We start from the raw sequence: 20870 nt of genomic DNA on the forward strand, positions 1-20870 counted from the left end.
TGTTGGGGAAATGTAAACATGGCTTTTGAAAAGGGAACTCGTGCCTCAGAAATCTTAGTATTCTTTGAGGGGCTTAACAAATGTGTGGACCAGAGTGATTCAGTGGATATAGTGTACTTGAACTTTCAGAAAGCCTTTGACAAGGTCCCTCACCAAAGGCTCTTAAGCAAAGTAAGCATTCATGGGATAAGAGAGAAGGTTCTCTTGTGAATCAGCAACTGATTAAAAGATAAGAAACGAAGGGTAGGAATAAATGGTCAGTTATCACATTGGAGGAATAAATGGTTAGTTATTACATTGGAGCAAGATAAATAGCAGGCCCCCCAAAGATCTGTACTGGGACCAGTGCTGTTCAACATATTCATAAATAAGCTTTTTTTTTTCCAGATCATCAGTGAGGTGGCAAAGTTTGCAGATGGTATAAAACTACTCAAGATAGTTAATTCCAAAGCTGACTGTGAAGTGTTACAAAGGGATCTCCCAAAACTGGGTGACTAGGCAACAAAGAGGCAGATAAAATTTCAATGTTGATAAATGCAAAGCAATGCAGAGTAGAAAACATAATCCCAAGTGTCTAGGCAAAATGACGGAGTCTAAACCAGCTATTATCACTCAGATTTTGGAGGTGTCTTGGATTGTTCTCAGTATGTAGTGGCAGTGTTTGTTAGCTCTTTTTTTTTTTTTTTTTTTTTTTAAGGAACCATTAGGAAAGGGATAGCTAATAAGACATAATAATCATAATGCCACTATACAATTCTGGTTGCCCTGTCTCAAAAAAAGATGTATGAGAATTGGAAAAAATACAGAGAAGGGCAACAAAAATGATTAAGGGAATGGAACAGCTTCCATATGAGGAGAGATTAAAAAGACTGGGACTGTACAATTTAGAAAAGAGATGACTAAGGGAGCTCTGATAGAGGTCTGTAAAATCCTGAATGATGTGGAGAAAGTGAATAAGGAAGCTTTATTTACCCCTTCACATAACATACAAACCATGGGTCACCCAAATGAAATGAAGAGGCAGCAAGTTTTAAACAAACAAAAGGAAGTATTTCTTCTCACAGTGCAGTCAACGTGTGGAACTCTTTGCCAGGGGATGTTGTGAAGGCAAAAATAATAGGGTTCAAAAAAGAATTAGACAAGTTGATGGAAGATAGGTCCATCAATGGCTATTAGCCAAGATGGTCAGGGACGCAACCCCATGCTTTGGGTGTCACTAGATCTCTGACTGCCAAAAGTGGGACTGGACAATAGGGGATGAATCATTCAAATTGCAGTGTTCTGTCAATTCCATCTGAAGCATCTGGCACCAGCCACTGTTGGAAGACAGCATCCAAAGCTAGATGGACTACTGGTCAGACCAAGTATAGGTATTCTTATGTTCTTATACTGAACAACTGGCCTTCTATCTCGGCTTATTTGGGCATGAAATCGTGCCTTTCAGTGTAGTGTTACTTTGGGTATTCAGTAGTTTAGAATTAACTATCCAAATGGTGTTTGATGTCCTGGTTACAGCTAGTTACAAAGATGAGATAATGGTATGTAGACCCTTGTATCAATGTGCGTACTGCATGTACAGATTTGTACTGCATGAATGAAATACTTGGATGGATTTTATAATGTGTCTACATCTTGTGAAATTTTAAAAACAAACTCTACTAAAAAGTTAACTTGAAAAGGGAGCATTTAACCATATCCCCAATATTTGTTGTTATAGAAGAGTATTTTGGAATTACTTGGCAAGACACTCACTGTTCGTGTATTGTTACGTTTTGAAAATGACCATTTAATTTTCATTAATAGGAAGTGCATTTTTTTCAAACCCCTATACTTTACTAGACCTTCTCTTGCACATATAATCACTGTTTTGATTTCAGGATGTGGTCAACAACATTAGGAAGAAAAAATGTCTTGCAAATGCCAGTAAATATTTCCTTCCTTTTCCCTCTCCCGGATCAGAAATGTAATTTGTTAGTTTAGAGCAGTGGCTGATAATTTTAAAGTTTTGTTGTGATGATTTAGTGAAACTTCAAGAGCTATTATGATCTCTGTTTTTCACACTGTCAGAATTAAGGTATACTTTTTTGGGATGAGTGGGGGGAAAAAAAACCTTTTTTGTTTTTAATTTTGAAAGCTATGAAAAAAACACATTTTAAAATGTACATGTTTGTGCTATCATGAAACTAAAAATACTACATTTTTAAAAGTTACTTCATGAGTGTAGCCATACTTGAGGGAAGGTTAAGCCATGTTTTCTGTAACTTAGTTATTAATACTTGTTTTCGTTAGCTCTTTTAGATTATCAGATCATATTGGCAGATATAAAGTGCACCAGATGTTTGCATGTTATGATGTTTGTTGCTAGAAGGGGACTGATATTGTTAGTTTAAGAGCCAGAGTAAAACTTAAAAGGGAAAATGGGAGAGACTGCTGATTTCAGGTGCTTTGTCTTATTTCACAGGAATGCTTTTTTTTTTTTTAACTAGGGGGGAAAAAAAAACCCATATAGCTGCGTTTATCAGTGCATTGGTGCAAAAATAAAATAAAATAAAAATAAATTCCACACTTGGAGAAAAATAGTGAGGTGAATTTCTGAGCTCTGACCATTCAAATGGTTAGGATTTAAAACTTGTTGCATATGCAAAGTAAATTCTTGAGGGATGAGCACATTTGTGATGTCTGAAGAAATTATTTACGAAATGAAGTTATTTAGTTAAAATTACTTTCTGAGCATGTTCAATTGACTGTTTTCCTTACATACTTTAAAGCCCCAGTCATGCAATTGGCTCTATACAGGAGGACCATGGCAGCCTTATGGAGCCCCTTTGAAGCCAGTGAGGCTTAATACAGGTGCAAAGGACTGCTCACATGGATGCAGTTGCAGGATTGGCAGGGAGGACGGTTACAGTGAACACACACAGTAGATAATTGGGTCTCCAAAGCTAATGTTTAAGTTATCATTGCTGATACAGTTTGCAACTACCCAGCTAGTCAGTCCCTCTGTTACGTAACCTACTTACTCCCCAGCACCTTAAAAGCAGTATAGGAAGGGCCACCAACGGGAGTTGTGGTTTTCTGTCAAGCGCCAGTGGATGCAATCTGAAATTTCACACATGCTCCCCAGCTTTCTGGAGTGCACAGCCTGAGAGCAGGAAAATGTGTAAAGGAATGTGCAATCTGTCTTTGTGCATAAAAATATTCTTTTGTATCTCTAAAAGAAATACCGATAAATACACACAACTTTTTACTGATGTATTAAGGGTAAGAATTAAGGTGCATAAATCATGGGGGAAACTAAAATACATGATGCCCCATGCTAACTCTCCTACCTTATGGATATGTATACAATATATATCTTTCTGTAATTTACAAGGGTACACTATTTTTAGACCAAATTAAAGTAACACAATTATTTTGTCATTATGTAGACATTATTCTGACCATTTATTTATTTGTTTACAGCACCAGCAAACATTTTTGAATCAGCTGAGGGAGATCACTGGTATCAATGACATCCAAGTACTGCAACAGGCCTTGAAGGTATGGTGGATTTTTAATGAATATCTAACTGACGGGAAGCAGAATGTGCACATACTGTGAGTTAACCTCCTGTGATGTCACCATCTAGCTCTACTAAGGATCTTAACAAGACCTGATACTCCTTATGTGAAAAATAAGTTTGGGGGGGAGGGAGAGGGTGGTCAGGCAGAGGGGGTAGGGCTTGGATGTTGCATTTATCTATCTATCTATCTATCAATCAATCAGAAAAGAGCATTAAAGGTAGCATACTGATTCTTTCCTATGGCATTTCCCTTTTAGTGGAACAATGGCACAATACCTATTAACGGCTTCTTGCGTAATTTGAAAGCACAACATTGATAGGGTTACCATACGTCCGGATTTTCCCGGACATGTCCGGCTTTTGGGGGCTCAAATCCCCGTCCGGGGGGAAATCCCCCAAAAGCCGGGCATGTCCGGGAAAATCGGGAGGGAGGGCTGGGCCGGGGTCGCGGGGCCGGGGTCGCGGGGCCGGGCCGGGGCCGCGGGGTCGGGCCGCCGAGGGGGTGCGCGGGGCCGGGGGGTCGGGCCGGGAGCCGGGCCGCCGGGGGGGTGCGCTGGGCCGCGGGGCCGGGAGCCGGGGGGTCGGGCCGGGAGCCGGGCCGCCGGGGGGGTGCGCTGGGCCGCGGGGCCGGGAGGTCGGGCCGGGAGCCGGGCCGCCGGGGGGGTGCGTTGGGCCGGGAGCCGGGGAGTCGGGCCGGGAGCCGGGCCGCCGGGGGGGTGCGTTGGGCTGCGGGGCCGGGAGCCGGGGGGTCGGGCCGGGAGCCGGGCCGCCGGGGGGGGGGGGGGTGCGTTGGGCCGCGGAGCCGGGGGGTCGGGCCGGGAGCTGGGCCGCCGGGGGGGGGGGTGCGTTGGGCTGCGGGGCCGGGAGCCGGGGGGTCGGGCCGGGAGCCGGGCCGCCGGGGGGGTGCGCGGGGCCGGGAGCCGGGGGGTGCGCTGGGCCGCCGGGGCCGGGAGCCGGGGGGTGTGCTGGACCGCCAGGGGCCGGCTGGCAGTGCTGGGCGGGCCGGGGGTGGTCGGCCGGGGCCGGCACCCCAGGGCCGCAGCCGACCCAGGCTGGAGCCGCCGGGGGGCCAGCCTGGGCCGCACCTCCTCCCCCCACACCGCCCCTTACCTGCCCAGGCTTCCCGCGAATTAAATGTTCGCGGGAAGCAGGGGAGGGGGAGGGGGCGGGGCTGGGGGCGGGGCTGGGGGCGGGGCCAGGGCCCCGTGGAGTGTCCTCCGTTTGGAGGCACAAAATATGGTAACCCTAAACATTGATATCTGGTTAGATATTAGTATCAATTGATGTGGTGGGTGGGTTGTGTTTAAAAAGAAGGAAAGTATTCTCTAGCCATTTCTCATATCACTAACTTCCCTGCTATTTTATAAAGCACACAAAAACAAAAAAATCCTGAGAGGATTGATTGATTTCCCCCTGGTGTTTTTTACCTTAGAAATATCAGGAGTATGAAGTTTGGTCTTCCCTGGTTGTGTTGGAGGACCTGTTAGTTATCTGGGCAGGTTTTCAGGGAATGAATCTTAAACAAAATATTCATTCAACCAAAATGTTAATTAGGCACTGAAGTTGAAGACAACAAAAACTGAAGCATCTCAGGCCTCATCTGCACGGTTTGTGCACAGTCTAACTGTTGGTTAAGGGTGTTTTAGGTGGTGGCTTTTTCTTGTATAAGCTATGTAATTAGTTACTCTACTGTCCCACTGTAGAGTCAAAACAGTTATAACCCTTATAATTTATATATTGTATTCCCCTTTCCATACTGGAACAGCTGTACTTATATAAGATACCTTTATGGTAATATAACTGCATCCTCAGGGTGGGTTAAATGCATTGGTTTAGTTAAAGCAGTACAACTTTTCTGATGTAGACAAGACCCCTCAGCAGATTGAATAAGGATCTCTTCCTGTCTTACTTTGTCCTCATTTGCTCTCTCTTGACTCTTGTGATAACTGAAGAACTAGTGAAATTATGTTGTCATAAATTCTTGCAGAGCAAACAAGACCCGAGAGGGAGAGGCACGGCAGGAGTATAAACCTCCACACTTTTCTTTCCCAGAAAACTAAATAAAATCCTCCTCCCCTCAAGCTTACTTTTCAATCCATTATACAAGAACACACACACAATCTTTTCCCTCCTTCCCCAAGAAAAAAACAAAAGAAGAAAGAAGTGTGTGTGGGGGGGCTGTATTTTTAACATCTGTATGTGTATGTCTGTTACTCCTGGTTAAATTTAGACTAGAGGAAATGTCAACAACCGAATACCCAAAGCCTTAAAAATAAAAGGCCAGATCCTCAGGTAGCATAATTTGGCTTAGTTCTGTTGAAGTCAATGAAGCTGTGCCAAATTACACTAGATGAGAGTGCCACCTGAAATTTATAATTTTGCAGTGTGTTTTTAACTAATTTCTCCTTTGATGGGTACAACACTAATGAAGAGTAATTACAGAAGAAAGCTGTTGACTGCTCTGTCTTATAATTGGAAGTAGACATTATGCCCACAACATTATTTGATTAGAAACTAGCCAAGTAGATAAAATAAAAGTTTAAAGAGTTAAAATGGTTTTAGATTGTGGCTTTCTAACCAGAATTTAACATGGAAAAAATGAAGTGCAGTTGGTTGTATGACAGTTGAAGTTGATCATAACAAACTCATTCTGGCCTACCACTTAAATTAAAAAAAAAAAAAAAAAAGTGAAGTCTCTTTTTCTGTTGACATTTAAAGGACAGCAATGGGAACTTGGAATTAGCGGTGACTTTCCTTACTGCAAAGAATGCCAAGGTTCCTCAGCAGGAGGAAGCAACTTACTATCAAACAGCACTTCCGGGCAATGACAGATACATCAGTGTGGGCAGCCAGGCAGACACAAGTAGGTATTTCTTTCTCTATATAAACTATTTTAAAAGCAAAGAAACTAAGAACTTGGCTGTAAGAGATTAACCATCAGTTCTGCTTGTAAATTCCCTAACTTCACATTTCCTAGGTTTTCAGTTGCTCGTTTCTTTCAGCATAAATTTTACTTTCTTCAGCTACCTCTCGATTTTTTTTTTAACTTGTTCATTTTTGCTATTAGTTAGAAATTGAACTGGACCTACAACATATTTTTTCCCATTGTGGTTGGGGCATGCCATTCAAGAAGGGTAAGTAGCTTTAAAGAGAGGCAAAAGTCCACAAACATAGGAGTACTTCAAAACCTAAATAAAAATAAATATTAAAGCCAGAAATACAATGTTATAGAAGTAACATTACCACATATGCATTTTAAGGACCTTATATTGATAGTCAATGGTGTCCACGAGCTAAACTGATAACAGCAGGTGTTCAGCATGCTTTCTGCCTCTCAGGATTAACTCCCAAGTTTAAGAAGTTGGCAGTTGTCTCATGAAAAAGAGAAACCATTAAAAATGGTTAAGATTGTTTCATATGGGAGGCATTCTTTTCTGATTATTTCTTTATTGTGTTGACCTTTTTCTGATTTTAAGAGTGTGCAGTATTTTTTTCAGTCCTGGAGAGGACACTCATCTTGGCCCCATATAAATGCTTTATGTTCACACGTTTCAGCATTTGTTACCTGAAGTATAAATTATTCTCTAAAGCGATACGAGAAATAACGTGGAAGAAACAGAGTGTATTGAAGGGTGTGTACAATGGATTTGAGTTCTATAGTAACTTCTGAATTTTCTGTTAATATTGTTTGTGTTTCTGATCTCTTTTAAACACAAACCTAACATTGAATTTTTAAAGTTCTTTTCACCAGACCCCCAAGCGGTGCAAATCTGCATGCCTTCATTGAAGTCAATGAAATTCTGCTTTAAAAGAGCATGGGCTCTTGCTCTTAGTTTTTATTTCAGGAGGTGGTGGTAACATAAGTAAAGACATTTTTTTTAGGGTTAGGGTTTCATATTATTTTAAGCAGACATTATCCATTATAAAATCTAGTTTTGCCTCCAACTACTTGGAGTTGAAAGAGTAGATTTGTATCATTTTAAAACTTGCTTATGTTTTGGAATAGCTGAGCTAGTTCAGGTTTTCAGCAGTACAGCGTAGGAAAGTGTTAACCTTCTGTGTTTCTGGTATCCCTTCATAAAATTTATCAGGTACATTATGGAAAATTAGAATTTCCCAAGAATAAATTTAAAATCGAAACATGTAACTAAAGTAATTTAGGTCTGGATAAAGTCAGAAAAGCTTCTGCACCAAAATGGTATATACTTAACATATCAGCTTCCTCTGTGGATCCAGAATCACATCTCCATACTTTTTCTGAGATATAGGAGTACTACTGCAATATTTATGACTATTATTCCAGAGCAAGTACAGATATGGGATAACGAGTCGGATTCTGTTGTCACTCATGTTTCATTAACTACTCTATTGATGAAAAAAGTCCAGTTGCAGAGTCCCATTCTGCCCTCATTTATACCCCATGTAACCTTACTGGAGACAAGAGGGTTGTATAGGGTGTAACAGAGGGTATAATCTGGCCCACAGAATGCACGAAATAGAGCACATGGTGACTTTGAAATCCCTGCTTCATTTGCAGCACTGGTCATTAGAAAAAATAAATCTGTATAGCTCTGAAACTGATTAAATATTGAAAGATAATCAAGAAAGTAGCAACCATTGTGGAGTAAAAACACTGACATTTTGGAGACTGACATCCCTTACGTTATCTGCTGCTGACTGTTCAAGTTCATTGGCATCAAAGCTAGAGAGCCCTTAATTCCTTGCAGGCTAGCTTTAGGTCACAAAATTAATGTATTTGGGAGTCTCATCCTAGTTTATTTCTGTACATGAGAAAACCACTGAACTTTGGCTGTCTCTGATGAAGAGAAATCCCTGACTGGGATAACAGAACTTTTGCATATCCGAAGAGAGGAGACTTTGCAGAACTTTGGAAAACTTTGTAAGTTACACTATTCTCTGCTCAATCCAGTCTCTGCTGATAAGTATCTTTATCGCATCCACTACATTTCTTCACATTTTTTTTATAAATAGAAAAAGCTCAAAACAAATCACCAGGACACTCTTGCAATCAGGGTATGAAGGGGGAGGAGGGGAGAGAATAGGACAATGGTTGATTTGAGAGGAGAATGAAAACAAACATGGGTTAAGACAAAATCTTAAACCACGATAACATTATTTTAACCTTCATCATTCCCTTCAATGAAGAGGGTTATTGATGCCACTTATATCTGTAACACTGTAAAACTGATGACATTGTTTTGCCATTTAAATTTGTTGAACCCCATTAAATGCCCCACCAAAGTGTAATTATCTCAAGATAAACTCATCACATCATGCCTTATTACTCAATCATCCACATTCATTTGAAATTTAAGATGTCTTGAGTCATCTAGACTGGGGATAAGAGGGCAGCAGATAAATACCGGAAAACCAGTGCCTTACCAGGGAACAAAAAATATCTGTTTATTGAGGCTTGTGAATGTATGCCAAGCAAAAAGGCATAGTTGGCTTATTCTTGAGGTTATTGGCTTAACTGGCTCTATACTATTGAAAGATGCTTACTTAGTAAAGAATAAAATATCTGGTTGAGCCACCAAGTACATTATCCAACATGGAAGGAAGTGTTAGGAAACTGAAATTCCTCAAGAGTAGTAGGCTTTCTGCCCAGACCCTGTTTATGGCAATTTATTGGCTTGTCAACAGTTGGAAAAGCTATTAATTGAATGTTCAATTGTTAAGATTTTAAAAACATGCCTGGTTAATGAAAATAAAGAACCTTTCTACTCCTTCCTTCAACAATGCTTTATATTTCATAAATTTGATAATTTACTACTTATCAGAAATTAATTCAGTATTAAACACAAAGGCCGCATTAATATTAAGAATACAGCCTTCACTTGTGCATGCCAAATTTTGCATTTCCCAACACCTGCATGTGCAGTTTTCTAGCACCAACAGCTGCATATACAGTTGCTTTGATCAACTCTATGTGCAAGTGGTAGTTGTCAGTTTGTGTGTAAGCAAATAGAAACCATAACATGAAAACTTGTTAAATGTTGGGGTTGTTGCAATATACCCATACAAAAATTCTGATCTAGAGTTTTTGCTGTGTCATGTGGATCCCAGGCGTTACAAAAGAGACCTTGCAGTTTTTTGCAAAAAGACCACTGTGCTTATAGCAATACAAAAAACTAGAGAAGTACAGTAGTGTTTAATAATGCTGTGCCATTATAGAGCACTTGAAGCACGTTCTACCTGAAGTTCAGTGCTTTTAGTAGCATGATTTAAAACAACTCACCTCAATTTATTTTTGTCTGGGGATGTTAGTCAGAACAGTTACATTGTTAAACATAGTATTTATTTTCTCCTTTTTATTTGAGAAACTTGAAGAATCCAGGGTTTGGGAGGAAGAAGCAGCGAAAGAGGGAGAAATTCATTTTAGAAAAATATTGTCTTTGGGTCAAACTTCAGCCAAGCCTTGCAGAAATAACCACATGCCCCTCTGTTCTAAAGTACAGGAATTTCTCTCCCTCATGCTATTAAAATTTTATCAAATTCAAGTCCTGAAATATTTCATGTATAGAAATTATTCTTCTGTGTAACTCTGTCTCTGCCAGAGGAGCTTAAATCTTATGAGTATAAAAGTTGCACATCTTGGGAGCTATATTAACTAGAGGGTCACAGGCTTTGTTGCTTCTGTAGGCTGAGCTTGTTGCACACACTTAGGGGCTCCTTGCATTTCTCTTTTTCCCCATAAGCTTCTTGTGTGCCAAACTCCTCTCCCTCTGTATTTCAGGGACCCCCTGCAACTCTACTGCTTTTGTTGTCATGCCAAAGGCTGTATGTCCCTTGATTCTTCCCTATGGCACATGCCACGGGCTCTGTGTACCCCACCCCATTCTCTCCCGGTGTTGGGCTCAGTGTACCCCCGTTTACCCCTGTTCCTCCACCATTCTTTCTTGTTTTCTTTCTGTTTGGAAGATGAGTTATTCTGGATGTCCAAATTTAAACTATATTGGGATTGATGGGCTGGACTGAGATGAGGATTGGTGTTATGCTGGATGGTGTTTGTGGTTGCCATAAATGGGTTCTTTGATCTGTGGACAATAGGAAAGCTGTTAGAAGGTGCTGAGTCTGCAAACTGGATCCCAGAGGCTCTGCATTCGCCCATTTCCCTCTTCTGGTTTTCTGATTTTAATCGAAATCAATAGGGTTCTGCCCATTGGTGCTCACAAGATTCCTTGGAATTGATTGGATGCGACATACAAAAGGTAACACTTTAAGAACAAAGAAATTCCATGAAATTGAGTCTAGGACAGTGGTGGGCAAACTATGGCCCAGGGGCAGCATCCGGTCCTGCAGATGTTTTAATCCAGCCCTCAAGCTCCTGCTGGGGAGCAGGGTCTGGGGCTTCCCCCATTCCGCTCAGTTCCTGGAAGCAGCGGCGTGTCCTATGCATAGGGGCAGCCACGGGGCTCTGCATGCTCCCCAGCACTGCCCCCGCAGCTCCCATTGGCTGGGAACTGTGGTCAATGGGAGCTGCAGGGGCGGTGACTGCGGATGGGACATGCCGCTGCTTCTGGGAGCTGCTTGAGGTAAGCGCCGCCTGGAGCCTGCACCCCGACCCCCTCTCATGCCCCTGCCCCAGCCCTGATCCCCCTCCTGCCCTTGAACCCCTCTGTTCCAGCCCAACACCCTCAATTCCTCATCCCCAGCTCACGCCCCCTCCCACACCCCAACCCCCAATTTTGTGAGCATTCATGGCATGCCATACAATTTCCATACACAGATGTGGCCCTTGGGCCAAAAAGTTTGCCCAAGCAAAGTAGGATCTCACTTTGCTTGGGCAGTAATAAATACATTTGATGTAATCTTAACTCTTTAATCTCAAAATGGCAACAGTTTGAAAATCTTGGGCTTCCCAGATTCAGCAGCTTTTCATTCAACAGGCCAACACCTTCATTTTCCTTCTCCTGTGCCAGCAGTTGTGTGACCATGGTTGTTACTGCATGCCTCCAGGTTCAGTTGCCACTCACTGTGTCTCCTGGTGAGTTTCGTAGCCTGCTCACTCTTCCAGGTTCCTCCCATTTGCTTTTTCCTTTTAGTGGCATTGATTTCACTCTGGTAAAATCTTTGACATTAAGAACTCAAATAACGCAATAATTGTCTCTTAAAAACACAACCCGTTAAACTTGAGTATGAATAGTTTATTTTAAATAATCTGATGGGAACTTCCTCAGTAAGCAAACTGAGTATTGAGTTAGAAAAAAATGGACCAGTGGTGACTGTACATTGACATACTTGAAATGTTTTCACTTATTAAACCCATTTGTGGCAATACACAATGCGTAGGGAGGATTTCAAACACTGGACCTTATGTACCACAAATACACACTGCTGCATAGATTAGAAAACAAAACAAAACCAAAAACTATCAAAAGCAAGAGCCAGTTCCAATAGTAGTTACGCTATTCATCTCTGTACACTAATTGTTTGTGAGTAAAGGTCACTAGTGTACCCAGCTAGACCTTTTGAAGATCATGTCACCTTCTTGCCTATTCAAAACTAATCTTTCTGAACAGCAGATGTAGCATTCTTGAGTCTTTGACTGAAACTAATGTTTCAATGCCATTGGCATAACTCTGAGGAGCTGCTTTGCTTATTAACAAAAATTAAGAGGTGGTGGTTGTTTTATCCAATAATAATCATATTTGGCTGCGAAGTTTGAGAATAAATTCTGTGCCTCTTACAGGCTCATTTGTAAGGGCTTGGTCTAAAGGTAACTTGATTATGGTGTATAAATACCTTCATGGGGAGAAAACACTGTGTCCTAAAGGGTTCTTTAATCTAGCAGAGAAAGGTATAACAGGAACCAATGGCTGGAATTTAAAGCCAGACAAATTGAAATAAGAAATAAAACACATTTTTCACAGTGAGGGTGAATAACTATTGGAACAGGCTACCAAGGGAAGTGTTGGATTCTTTATCTCTTGAAATGTTCGGATCAAGACTGGATGCCATTCTGGAAGATATGCTTTAGACAAACACAAGTTAGTAGGGCCAAATCTGGAGTAACTGGGTGAAATTTTACATATGGCCTGTGTTATATGGGTCAGACCAGATGATCTAATGGTCTCTTCTACTTTAAAATCTATGAATCAATAGTTATCCAGACAAGAGCCTCGCTATAGGTATTTCAGTTCAGAACCTTTAGCTCCAAAATCTAAATTCCTACTTAATCAGTCAAAGGGTAAGCTTTAAAAATGAGTGGGTTCATCATGTTCCAGTAGAAGTTGCTATTCAATAACCACAAGCCACTGTTTCAGTGTTGCAGCACTCCGTAAACTCATAGATCAAAGGAACATCATAAATCAAATGAACAATCAGCCAAAGTAACCAATGAATATGCAAAATTCAAAGTTAGATACCTTGGGCCCTTTCATTTTCAAGGTATTGCACCAAAAGACTTCAGTACACTTAAGAGTCAACAAGCTACAAAATATTAATCAATGTTTTAAAAAGAACAGTTTGAATTTTTCTTGGAGGGACACTATGTATGCTTGGAGAATCAGGAATCAGTATATAGAGAACATTCAGAACAGATGTCCTCAAAGTACATTAGAAAAGGAAGTTTAGATAACATCAGTTTTCATCTATGGGTTCTGTTATCCCCTGTTCAGTGACACAAATTAATTACAGTGAATGTGTATATGATGAAAGGGATAAGTAATGGGTAGTAACTGTTTTAGAGAAAAATGCATATGAACACATGAGAAGTGAAGTACAATTTATAAAAGAAAATCATATAGTGTTTGAGCTAAAGCCTTTTGAAACCAATTGGAGCATTTCTGTTGACATCAGTGGGCTTGGAATCAGGCACCATATAAACTAAAGCTGTTTGATGTGTAATTACATGTCATCTTTAAAAATACTTTTCATTAGCAAAATTTTTAGAAACAAAGTGTAGATGGGGATTCTCCTTTTTGTTTTAATACTATATGCTCAACTTCTGTTCTTAGTACACCAATTAACAGTACATTTTTGTGATGTTCTTAACATTTAGGCTAATAGTACATGTTAATAAACATTTAAAATATTAAAGATGTGTTGTCCATTAGCCAGAAAAAGGAAAAAAATACAATTTTGGCAAAGTGTCAGTTGACTTTGACCTTGAAATATTTTGGCAGTCTTCGCTTTTTTAGCAATGGGAACTTCTGTCTGGGCTCAATGGAGGGTAGTTTGCAGTGATACAACTACTGTGTGTTTTGTCTTGGATGGGGTGTGTGTGTGTGTGTGTGAAGAAAATGAGATTTTTCAAGTTTTTTTATTTTTCATTTAAATATTGACTCTTCCTTTTTAATTTTTGTATAAGATGCGGATAACTCAAAGATTTCTTATCAACCCCAATGAAAAAGGAATGGCTGCAGAAGCCTTCACCTTTCCAAAGAAGTGACTAATGTAATCCTAGATTCACCTAATTAATGGGGATGCCCATTTATTTCAACCTGCTTTCCCCCTATATACCCCAAACTAACCTTTCACCATCATGGATCACTTGATGATAACGGGTCTGTTCATTCCCTTTGGGGCATCTGCCATTGGCCACTGTCAGAGGACAGGATACTGGGCTTGATAGACCTTTGGTCTGACCCAGTATGGCCATTCTTATGTTCATCCTTTATTAGTTGTGATCACTACCAGCACTCTGCAACTGGAAATATAGGAAACTTCCAGTGAGACTGCAGGGTTGCTAAGTGACTACCAGCAAATGGGTGGGAAATGCAGAATGACAGATAATTATAAATTGTGGAGCTGTAACTCCATTAAATGGTTTTGGCAATGACAGAAACTGAAATTTTGTTACTTTAAAAAATTCTTTTGAATAACAAGTGGACCAGAGCCCTAAACCAATATGCTGCCCACTGGATAACACTCCCAACTGCTTCACTGCTGGCCTCTTTTCTATGCAATTTTTATTAATGTATTTTTTTTTTTAATCTGCTATCAGTGAAGTGTTCGTACTCCAGCTCTGAATGGCTAAGTTTCTCAGTTTGCAGGTGTGGTGCCATATTTGTAAATTGCCAGGTTTTTTGTCTGAATTGGCATGTACAGAATACTAAAATCCATAATGCATCAGATGTTAGCTTCCTTATCAGCCGAGTGTATCATTTCATAATGGATTTAGCCCCCTCTGGAGTGAGATTTGCAAGCCTGAGACTCTAAACATTGTTTTAAAAAATAAAAATCAATTCAGGAACTGTTTCCAAGCATCACACAGATACTTAAAGTAAAACAAGTTACTTTGCTGTTGTTCTTGCTATTGTTTATTACTAGAGTGCTATAGTTGTGTATATTGCTTTACAGGTAAGAAGATATGGTTGCTGCGCCTAAGGGCTTAATATCTAAATTAAATTGAATTTCAACCAAATAACACAGACCCTGGTGGAAGCTGGTGAGGAGAAATGCAGTGGGAGAAGGGCCAGTGCTATGTCTAATTTCTGAAGATATGAGAAAAGAACTGTCATTTTGATATCTACAATCCTTCCTTAGCTGCAGATTGGTGTGTAGCTATGGAAATGATTGTAACATCACACTTTCAGTGTATTATTTTGATTCAACAGAAAGTATCCACAGCTATACAAGACTGGGAGAATAATGAATACTGACTCTACCGCAGGCCAATCTATCAGGGGAAAGCTAAAAAGAGAAGTTCTTGGGAATGAGTTACAAAGATGCGGCAGTGAAAGGGGAAATGTAAACAAATTGCCTCACCTCCTTTCCTCTATAACTCCCAAGTTTGTAGCTCTCCATTCTGTCATCCGCCTCCCATCTGCTTTTAACATTGCTTTTAGGCTGGAGTAACCCCTGGCATAGCTGCTTTGTTTGACTTTGCTCTGGCCCATAAGAACAGGAAAGAAAGTGAAAATGGCACTGCACTGACTCTGGGTTTGACATCATACAGGTACACCTGAGGGTCATCTTTGTACAACATAATTCCTTCTCTCCTTCCCTCCCGCTGACTTGCAAAGTGCGATTTTCAGCCATGGAAAGTCTGATGCATTCAGTCCTCTGTCCTTCTAGCAGTCTTGCACAGCTGGCCGTCATTCCCATTAGCCTGACTGCTCTGGGAAGAGTTTCTCTGCTTGATGGGAATGCATAATTTAGCAAGTGGGAGGCTGCGAGAGAGAATATATTTCCTCTCCTGAGTAAAGAAGAGTTTCTACTGCTACATACAGTAGGTTGGGAAGCTTACATAAATTATGTTTGCTGGCAGCTGATAAAATTATTTTTTTTGTGGTGACTGCGATTATAGGGAAAGTAGGAAATAGGCCCCTTACATTTTTATTCATTTGGTAAAAGAAAAAAGGCTGGACGGATTGCCAATGTGGGGACTCTTATTTGAACTTCAATATCTGATCATTTTTCTTTGATGTTTTTGGTAATTGAATGTTGTGCTGGTTGCTTCCACTAATCCGACTGAAGGAAATTCAACATGTCTAGTTTCAAACTAAAAAAGTGTGAGAAGGAGAATGGGAGGAAAAAGAGAGGGAAGGGAAGATTTAGCTTAATAATGTGCTGACTCCTCGCTTAGGTCTTAATCCTGCAAATGCCTATGTATGTAATTACCTTACCTACATCACTAATCTCATTGGCTGTGTGTGTATACAATATACACACAAGCATTTGCAGGATTATGCTTTTGTCTGTGTTTTGGGGACATTCAGCACATGTGGTTGCATATGAGATCATAGTCGTGACTGTTCTCTTTGAAGATATCCTTTAAGGAAATTCTATTTTCATCAAATGTAAGTTGGAAAAAGCAGTATCTTGGCCTTGATAAAGACCGTTACACCACTGAACTTAAAAGCAGTAGTAGAGAAGGGACTTTACAGGAAGCTGTAGGTTTGCAGAACCAGTTCTACATTGATGGGTAACTTGATGGAGACCACTTGGGAAACAGGAAGACTTTGGAAAAGGGAAAAATGCTCTTTGTAGAGCATTAGTTACAAAGAAGAAAGTGTTATGTTTTTCTTTATTTATTTTAATTATCAGGTAGGAGAGGGAGTAAGTAGTGAAGATGTTAAGATTAGTGGTGGAAAGCAAAACAAAAGAAGTTAATTTTGAGGAGGAATTTGAATGTGGTTTAGCAGTCCATGCTGGTTTTCTGTCCTCTACCGTAAGATTTATTTTTCATTCTGTTTCACTTTTAATTTTGAGAAAGATAGTTTTGCTTTTCAGATGTGATTGATCTCACTGGAGATGATAAAGATGATCTTCAGAGGGCAATTGCCCTGAGTTTGGAGGAATCAAACAGGGCATTCAGGGAGACTGGAATAACAGATGAGGAACAAGCCATTAGCAGGTAAACAAACAACTTACATAAAGCAGAAATAAAATTTTAAAAGAATCAGAGATTGGCCTGTGTTGATTTCCCACCCCCCCTCCCCATCTAATAAAGAAGAACTTGTTAATTTTCGTCTGTTGTGCTGCTGATACCTCTGGCTTCAGGAGTGTTGCTTTACTGCACTATATGCTTTCTGTTGAAAAACCAGCCCTCTATTTTTAAGGTAGAAATTAATGGTATATTTCATGGCTGCACATTTGCTTAGATACCTAGGACCAGTTTGGAAGCAGAGACCTTTGGTCAATTTTTTCTAAAATCAAACCTGAAACTGAAAGACATTTCTATGGTGTATTTGGGAAAGAGTTGGAAAGCAAAATATGATTAAGACGCTAGCCACTTTGTATGCTTGCAGTGTTCATTATTACAATAACAGTTTCTCACTTCTGTGTCAGGAAAGTATGATTTTGTTAGTGTTCTTAAATTTTAGCAGAAACAAGAGCTACCACATTACAGGTGGCAATGTGTTTTTTTGTTACAAAACTTGTTTGTTTCAGAGGGCCAGAATTCTTTAAAACATTCACAGTTTGGACTGAAATTTTCTAGACTTCGTTTTGCCTAAGGTGGAGGGGTGGGAGGAGCGTGTGTGGGTGTTTTATTTTTATTTATTTATTTATTTATTTTACTTTTTAGCGCAAAAATTTTTTAAATGGGAAAATATATTGTGACATCTTTTGTGAACAGCAGTAGAGCTGAAATGACAGAGTCTTGAAAGTTGCAATTAGCTGTGGATATAGTTCTCACTGAAAAGCTATGCATGGCCTTTCTATGGAGGAAAGTAGCTTTGATTTGACCCAAGGTACGAGTGTTTGAAAGTGAGGTACTACCCAGTTGCAATAGTTATTTGCAGGGTTGGCTCCAGGCACCAGCTGAGCAAGCTGGTGCTTGGGGCAGCAGATTGTTCGAGGCGGCATTCCGCCCAATCCTAGGGCGGCACGGCCGCTTTTTTTTTTTTTTTTTTTTTTTAAACTGCGCCACAGTGGTGGTGGTTGTGTTTTTTGCTTGGGGCAGCTTAAAAGACAGAGCCGGCCCTGGTTATTTGGTAATCTTGTTAAGTGTGCACCCAAGTGAGGGTGTGCTGTGCATGCCTGTGGTTCCCACAGAAAGTTAAGCTGCTCTAGCTATTATTGCTTTATCCTCCAAAATGGCCCTTTACCTTAAGTCTGAGACAAGTTGGAGTTAGGAGGTCCACCACAATTGTATTGCTTAGCACATTGTGTTTAGCAAAGTCAGGGATATAATGAAAAGGCTTCTTCTCTGACATGTAATTTCCCATCTTTCCCTACAATATTTTTCTTTGAAAAATAGAAACTGTGCTTATTGCAAAAGTAAACATGCCTATTAAAGATAGTTCTTCCCACACATCTGGAAGGCTATTTAGTGATCAGGGTCCTCATTATTGGACTAGTTTAAAATGTCTTACATTCTTTAGGAAGACCGGAGGGGCTGAGACAAGAGGGAGATTTGCTCCTGGTAGTTAGTTAATGTGGCTGGTGATATTGTTCTTCAGGTTTCAGTATATGTATTTTCTGGCATAATTTCTCATAAATTACTATTTTAGTACAAGACAGCCAAAGCTGTTTTTCTCTAATTTCATATGAGAAGTTCAGCTCTTGTGAACTTTTAGTTAGACTGTTTTCATAATTGTGTTGGAGGTTTAGGTGCATCTTGCAGGGCCATTTCCTTTTTTTGTTTTTTGCTTTGGCCTCTATTCAGGACCTTTTCTTTTGCTTTTGAAGTATCTTCTCGATTTAGACAGTCTTCTTTTCCCCCTAGTCCCTTTTCCACACTGCAAAGATTAAAAAAGACCACTTTTGGCAATCTTCTGATCTACAAGTAAATACTGCAAATGTTTTTTAGTATTTTTCTCTGGTGGCAGAAACTAGCAAACCAATATGCCATTTTATTTGTATCACGTATACAAGAAGCATATAGGATCTCTCTAGTCAATCCTATACAGCCTCACCAAAATAAAATAAATAGTGTTTGTTTATACTAGCAACATGCTTATCTTTTAATTATAGATGTGTGTATTGTTCATGTAATGTTAAGTTTGAATCACAAGTCAAATACAGAAATTTGACACTTAAGGTTTACAGAAATACCATGGTCATTTATGATAGGATTTTAGGTTTTGTTTTTTATATGTATAGAAAGCCTAACTCGCACAGATTTTTTTTTTTCCTTCTTGGATACTAACATTCATTCCTTTACTGTCTGTTGGCAGCTTTGCTCTGTTCTGAAAACCAGAAAGTGAAACTGATTTAAAAAAAAAAAATGGAAACAAGGGCAAATGTAGTAGTCAGTTTTTGTTTATTAGGCTAAGGGAAAGCAAAAGTCAAATAAAAACTCCAGCGGCAAGAAAGCAACCTGGAAAAAATCAGTTTTAATAATTGAAGGACACTAATCTTTTAATTTGGTATCCTCATTATGGGGAAGATTTTCAAAAGCACAAATGAGAGGTGCCTAATGAGTTTGCTAGGTGTGGAGTTAAGGTTTCTATGGGAACATTATGAATTTATTGATTTGTGTGATCACTATATATATGAAACATTACAGTAGTTTTGTTTTTTGCATTAAATTGACATTTTTTAGAACTGGTCAATACCAGATTGAGAGAAGTGCAATCCAAATGCCCATGCATGCACGCAAACTGTTGTCATTGAGGAATATTGATTCTGTTATTTTAAAGTAAAAATGTCTTTTTCTTCCCTGCTGAATCTCTCCATAAAGCATTTAAGTCCAGCGCATTAACATGACAAAGCTCACCCAGTTGTTTTCTCTCAAACACTCCTGCGAGTATAGGTTTTTATTTTATAGGACATGATATAGCAGCTGCATTGTGGTTCACAAATTACATGTGGCCATAGCTGCCTCTAAAGAAAAAGCAAGCTTAGAGTATTCAGAATTCTTAGTCACCTGTCCTGATACTAAAAAGATTCAAATATACTGCTCTTTGAATATTAATGACCTTAAGATTTCTCAGCCCACTAATGTGTTCTGTTATCCAACAGGCAGCTGTCCTTATTAGAATTTCTATAACTTACTTCCTCATCTGCTATATCATTTAAAACTTGATGGTTTCAAACAAAGTATAAATATATGAGTAAAATAATTAGGATTGTAATAGTATGAGCATGTAAATAACTACCATATTTAATGGCAATGGTAGAAAGGGGTAGAGCCATCCTAGATGTCAAGCTCTTGAACTCTAGAAAGTATTTCCAAATAGGGCCGGGCCCTACCCAGACAGAATTCCCACTGATGATAGTGGGACTTCTGGTTGGCTAAAGAGTTCAAGATTGTACCCAAAGGTCCCTTTACTTGTTAAAATTAAGAAGGTCCTTTTTTCTACACAGTGAGTCATGTCTAAAAATGCACCAAGAGATTCATGAATTGATGCATGTCTTGGTCTTGCTCTTCCAATTAAATAACTACTTTTTTGGTTGTTAGCATCATTCTTGGGAGCCATTTTCTGTTCCATATGCTATGATTTTGAAGAGGGTTGATGATACCCAGAGCCAGAAGTAAGACATCCTCGTCCCAATTATCTTGACAGATCACTTCCACGTGTCAAGGACAATGTGTGAGAGATTCTTTCTCATAAGTCCCACATCATATTACATATATGAGAATGGCCTAGTATCAAACTTCCTCTGCTTAACCTTTGGCAGTAATTTCAATATGACAGTTGGGAGGCTGAGAGGGTTCAATATATCCCATCAAGTAATTTATGTTGAATAGCTGTTTTACTGAGCCATAATTGGTTCTTGCACACTGTAGTTGAGGTTGTGTCCAGAACTATTTCCTTGTCAAAAACCGACTGAGGAATTGAAAAGCTAACTGTCATACTGTGACATGAATTTGTTGAGGCTGATGTTTTAGTCTATGGTTACTGACTATAAAAGCACTATGTTATCTGAGGGCAGATAGTGTTAGGCCTAA

General features: G+C 39.8%; 1 protein-coding gene across 5 annotated transcripts in view; it reads left to right on the top strand.

Annotated features, from left to right (window-relative positions):
• Window positions 1-20870, top strand: part of USP25 (ubiquitin specific peptidase 25) — a 141737-nt gene that overhangs the window by 26242 nt on the left and 94625 nt on the right. For all 5 annotated transcript variants that reach the window (XM_054047277.1, XM_054047286.1, XM_054047294.1 and 2 more), the window contains exons 2-4: window positions 3463-3540; window positions 6281-6425; window positions 16763-16886. In XM_054047277.1, coding sequence (XP_053903252.1) covers window positions 3463-3540; window positions 6281-6425; window positions 16763-16886 — 347 coding nt within the window. The remainder of the gene's footprint in view (window positions 1-3462; window positions 3541-6280; window positions 6426-16762; window positions 16887-20870) is intronic.

This window comes from Malaclemys terrapin, chromosome 1 (assembly GCF_027887155.1).
Source record: "Malaclemys terrapin pileata isolate rMalTer1 chromosome 1, rMalTer1.hap1, whole genome shotgun sequence".
NCBI classification, from domain to species: domain Eukaryota; kingdom Metazoa; phylum Chordata; order Testudines; family Emydidae; genus Malaclemys; species Malaclemys terrapin.